At 27.5% G+C, this 5,891-nt stretch overlaps 1 protein-coding gene across 1 annotated transcript; it reads right to left on the minus strand.

The window, feature by feature from the left end:
* Positions 1–260: 260 nt before the first annotated feature.
* LOC114186881 (linamarin synthase 1-like) lies at positions 261–4,907 on the minus strand. The gene is made up of 2 exons (XM_028074945.2): positions 4,284–4,907; positions 261–1,318 (listed from the first exon to the last, which is right to left on the minus strand). Exons 1-2 carry the CDS (start codon positions 4,789–4,791, stop codon positions 378–380), a joined length of 1,449 nt encoding a protein of 482 aa, XP_027930746.1. The 5' UTR covers positions 4,792–4,907; the 3' UTR covers positions 261–377.
* Between the last annotated feature and the right edge of the window lie 984 nt (positions 4,908–5,891).

Raw genomic sequence — 5,891 nt, forward strand, 5'->3', positions numbered from 1 at the left:
TCGTTTTTATTTAAGATAAATTTATAAAATTACCTCTAGTAAATATATTTGTTTTTTAAATAAGCTATTTTATATTTTTAATTTTGTAGCTCTAGATTGTTTGTCACATGTGAGCTTACTTTTCAAGGAGTTTTATCAAATATTGAAACATTTTCCCAATATATTAAGTGTTGGATTATGTCATTGAGAGATTACGTATTAGATCACTTAAATATTATTTCAATGCAAAGAACATAAACAAATCGCAATTAAAAGTATCATTAATAAAATAAAATTGAAATAGTTCACTTATTCATCTTCTGCATTGCAAGTTCATACATAGTTTTTATTGAAGGAAAAGACTGTTACCCTAGTACACTTGATAATAAAAACAGGACTTAAATAGCATTGTGGTGAAAAACTTCCTTCATTAATTTGTAGAAGTTGTTGTAAGATGATCCTCCAACATCAGTAGCTCCCACTGTTTTCTTCTTCCATGCTAAGGATTTCTGTCTCATTTGCATTCCTTTTTCTCCTTTCATCATTTCTATCACAAGCTTCGTTATCTCTTCTCTCTTCACATCATGATTAACTTCCATTCCAATCCCCCAATTTGCACACACATACCTAGAATTTGTTTGTTGCTCAGCAAAGAAAGGCCAACAAATCATAGGCACACCAGCAGATATGCTTTCAAGAGTAGAATTCCAACCAGAATGGGTTAGAAAAACCCCAACAGAGGGATGAGAAAGCACTTGCTCTTGCATGCACCAACTTGTTATATACCCTCTATCCTTGATCTCATCGAAGAACTCTTGTGGCAATGAATCAGATTCATCAGCTACTACATCTGCCCTTTTGATCCATAAGAAAGGTAGTTTGCTATTTGCAAGTCCCCATGCAAATTCTTTCAAGTGATGATTTGTCATTACTGTAATACTTCCATAATTAACATAAACCACTGAGTTAGGTTCCCATTTGTCTAACCATGTTAAGCAGTTTGAGTCATTCTTCCATAAGCTTGATCCACCTGACATGAAACCCTTGTCCTTCTCGGGAAAATGCCTACCAAGCAAGTCAAGTGGACCAATGGTGTATATGTTTGGGTTCTTTGCCCTAAGGGCATCAAGGGCTTCTACCTCTATGTCTTCGAATGTGTTTATAATGATTGAAGAAGATCTCCAGCAGTTTTTTACCTCAGAACGCAAGAAATCAAACATAATATCATCCAAACTAGTCACTCGAATAAAAGTTGGAATGTCCTTCAGTCTTATATTTTTCATTCCAGAGATCCAATCTAAACTTTGATCCAAGCTCCCATCAACCTCAAAGTTTTCATCTGTATATTTCACGAAATTAAAAGTATATTAAATTATGTATGACGTACTAACATTGTTAAGTATTTTGAGTATATGTTACATATTCTTACAATTCGTTAAAATAATATTAGGGTCAATCGTCGAATGGTTTGCTTTGTAGTCTGAATTTTTGTCATAATTTTGTTCTATAAAGACGTATCAAAATTAGAAAGAATGAATATTTAAACTATATTTAACTTTAAATTCTAAATGATGAGGTGAAACTACTGAATATTCATACAGGTATAAATTATAGGAATCTATATATATACTTAACTTTTAAGTTTTCTGAACTAATGCTCTTACAATGAAGCATCTTTTAGTTTATTTTATTTGATAATGTACGGTAACTGAAGTAGATATTCCGAATAAAATATTTTATGGAATCAACTGTACAACCGGAAGAATCTGTTTATTTTAATTGCGTCGACACTCATATTTATTTATTTCAATATTTTTGTTGTTTTTCAATTTGTTTTATTCGGAAATGAAGTGAAGTAAACACTTTGACTTAAATAATGGTTAGAAACAGTTGTAGAGCTGGAAGAATTGGACTTTGAACTTTCTATCATACATCACTTCCACTAAAATAAATATTAAATTGCAAAATCATTCATGCCTAACATATAAATATAATCAAAAGGAATATACGAACTTAGAAAATATGCACTGAGTATGTTCGATGTATAAGATATTTCTCTTGTTTTATTATATGTTCCTTTCTTATTATACTTTTCTATTATACTTTTCTTATTATACTTTTCTTGTTATACTTTTGTGCCTGCCTAATTGAAATGCATGATGTAACAACAATAAGGCTTCATGAACTTAAGATGTTTAAATATTTTGCTCAATGTTAGATCACGGGCGGAAATAACATGAAGATTATTAGAAAATTTCTTTAAAGACTTCATTGTCTTTTTATGTTTTTTTGTCTTTATGATTATGTAAATATTTGTATATTTGTAAAATTTTTCGTTGCAGATAAAAAAATAAATTTAGCAAAATTTTTTATCTTAAACTTATAATATTAATTGAAGATATAATATAAAAATAACTTTAAAAAAATAGACATACAAAAAATTGATATTTAAATTAAACTGATGAGCTCTTTGAATATCTTGAAAAGAAGTTATGAAAAAGAAATAGAAAAACTAAATCATATAATAAACAAAGCTAATTCAATCTGTTCTTCTAGTTCCGTACGTCTCTCCAAACGAATCAACTATAATATATGAGTAATTAAGTGCATATGGATTATGATTGATAAGAAAATGAAATCCAATATGGAGTATGATTGATAAAAAAAAGAAATCCATTCATAATGAGTATTGATTTAATTGTTTAATAGATTTTTAGTTCATAATTAAATGTAATTAAGTCATTTTTTTGTTAAATTAAATCAACAAAACTTTCTAATTATGATTCAATTTTGTTTATTTGTTAAATTCAATCTAATGTATTGTTTTGGGGTTTTTGCGTGAAAAAATGTCATAAGGTGACATTTATCTTTTCTTTTTTTATTATGTATATATTTTTTACCGGATAATATAATGATATTTTGATTGACTTTTAATCCATCACTTCAATTATCCTTTAATAATTTATTTTTATTTTTTTTAATAGTATAATATGATAATTTAATATCAAAGTGATGGATTAAAAGTGGATAAAAAATGAATTAATATATCATTATTCTTTCTTATATGTGTTGGACAACCAATTACTCTGTTTATAATTGCCGAGGAAAAGAACAAAATATAATACATATATAATCCATATGTGAAATAAGATTCACAATGGTTGATAATAGAAAATAAATGATTAAACCATGAATTTTAGTTTTAAAGTATTCTTTAATTAATTATTATGTTTTTATATTTTTAATTAAGTTTTAAATCTCTTATAAATTAGATATTTTTAACTAGATTGTTTTAATGAAAATAATTGAGTATCCAAATGTCCAATATTTGTATACTTTTTCAATTCAGTTCCTCCATTTTATTGTTCTATCAATTGTGTCAAATTCGACCTTTATCTTATCTATAATTTCTTACATGTCTTTACCTATGACAAATGCAAAAACAACTTAATTAAGTTTAAAATTTTTATAAATTTAAATTTTTTTAATTGGTTCCTATTAAAAAAACGTAGTCAATTGAATTCTGAATTTTTTATAATTTTAATTCAGTTTTATTTTTATTTTTTTACTAAATATTGGATTTTTTTAAGACAGTCGAAAACCTAAACTAACATAATAAAAAGTTCTTTTACTTATATATTATTTAAAATGTATATTTTAGATTTTACAATTTAAATATAATAATTTTTTTTTCAAATTATACAATGAAAATATATTTTAGATTGCATAGTTTTGAAATATATTACATTCATAATTATATATTTATACGAGTGTTTCAAAAGTATTGTATAGATTCTACAATTTGAAAGCTAAATTTACAATGATGTATTGCACTATAATTTAAAATATACAATTTTGAATTTTATAATATAGACTCTTCTGATGGATGCACTTTGGAATTGTGCAATACAATAATAATCTAATATAATTATAATGAACTTCTAAAGGATATCATTTGTAATTTCATTAAATATGAAATTATTATCCTAAATTGCTTAATCCAAAAAATATTTAGATTACTTAATTTAGAAAGTTTTTTGATTGCACAATCTAAAAATAATTTAAAAATCAGTGTCATCTCAATAATTACTGAAATCCTTTTAAAAAAATGAAAAGTTATTCAAAAGAGTGAACTTACTTCAACGCCATTTCTTTTTCTTAAATTTAATGAAAGAGTTCAAAACTAAGCATACCAATGGAAGACAACAAAACATTTTCAATAGTGAATGAATAGTAAGACACATAATAAAATGAACATTTTCAAAAATATTGGGACTGGAACATAACATAAACAAAAAACGTACCTTTGAAGGGAACGATACCTCTTTCAACCAGATCATCATATTGCAAGTATCCGACAAAACCGCATGCTGAGGCTGTCCAAAGTTGAACTTCTGGTATGCCCAAATCCTTTGCAACTGTTGCAGCAAAGCCCATAACCCCATCAGCAACTATGCAACTGATTGAAGGCACATCAGCTGAAGAGTTAAGCTTCAACAACAACTCTTTGAAAGGGCCATAACAGTTTTTTCTGGTTGAATCACACAGCAAGGTAATGTCTTGCGTTGCATCCTTATCAGAAGGTGGCAATCCATCGGGTATGGTCTCAAATACAAAATCTGGGAGACCCTTAACAAACTCTGCTCCATGGGACCTCACAAAACGCTTGTGGTTGAACTCGGTGTTCACAAAGGTTATGTGGAAACCCTTGCAGTGAAGGAGTTTCGCGAATTTCATGAGGGGATTCACATGGCCCTGCGCTGGGTACGGTACGCACACAACGTGAGGCTTTGAGCTTTCAAGGGACTCCATTTTTGTGGACTGAGATATGTTCAAATAACAAACCTCAACACAAAAACAAGAACGTGTAAAGGTAAAGGTATACAAAACTGTGGTTACGCAGTGTAGTCTTGTTTAGCTTCCATCATTGATCAGTCTTATATAGAGAAAATTGTTAAGTAATCATAATATTTAATTAAATCAAAAAATCAAACTTGATTAGGTGTTAATTTTTTAAAATAAATGATGTGACACATGGCTGTGCATATTACCATTTAAATACGGTGAGTTAGTTGTCTCTTTCGTGGTTAATCTGTAGCCCTGAGATTAAATAATGACTGTGTAATGATGTTCTGCGGTATCCTTAAGTTAAAACGTAAGAAATTAGAAAGAAAAATAAATAATAACGTATGTTTTCTTGCTTGAAGGAAAATTAGTTAAAGTTTTGCTTTCAAATTATCTAAATATTATAATTTAATGGTCGTCCATTGATTTGATGATACAGTTATTTATATGATTGATAGTCATATGATTCATTAATTTTTGTGTAAATATTTGTATTAACAATTTGATTTGTATTTTTTATAGGTTACCATATTGTATCTATAAATAAGACTCTTCCTATCAATAATAAGATACACAGAAAAGTTATTCCCTAATGTCTCATCTCTATTTTTTCTTTCACTTCTTTTATTTATTATTAGCTTTATTTTATAACACGTTATCATTACTACGCTCCAACCAACTGAGCTCTAACGGAAGCATTTTCTCTCTAAGAACAATGTTCTGCATGTCTTAATCTAGACTTTTTCTAATTTTTTCTTTATTCACAATTTTATCTTATATTCTTATTTTTGTCATAAAAATGGTTCGACTTTATCAATTTTGATCTTTGTTTTATTATTATTATTATTATTTATTATGATGGTGATTATTATTAATTATTATTTTATGTGACAGTTCTAAACACATGAAACGTTGCAAATTTTGAATTTATGACCCTTGATATTACAAGGAAGAATTACTTATATTAGATATTAAATGTTGAAATACATTTAGATGCAATGGGTCTTGATAATACCATTAAATAAAGAAATAAAGCATCTGAGCAACTAATTTGCTCCTACAACAAA

Source organism: Vigna unguiculata, chromosome 6 (assembly GCF_037176805.1).
Source record: "Vigna unguiculata cultivar grain cowpea cultivar isolate G323 ecotype 2 chromosome 6, ASM3717680v1, whole genome shotgun sequence".
NCBI classification, from domain to species: Eukaryota; Viridiplantae; Streptophyta; class Magnoliopsida; order Fabales; family Fabaceae; genus Vigna; species Vigna unguiculata.

Coding starts and splice junctions, on each gene's coding strand:
- LOC114186881 (XM_028074945.2), bottom strand. CDS start 4,791: ATGGAGTCCCTTGAAAGCTCAAAGCCTCACGTTGTGTGCGTACCGTAC. Junction 1,319..4,283: donor AGGTATCGTTCCCTTCAAAG/GTACGTTTTTTG, acceptor TGAAATATACAG/ATGAAAACTTTGAGGTTGAT.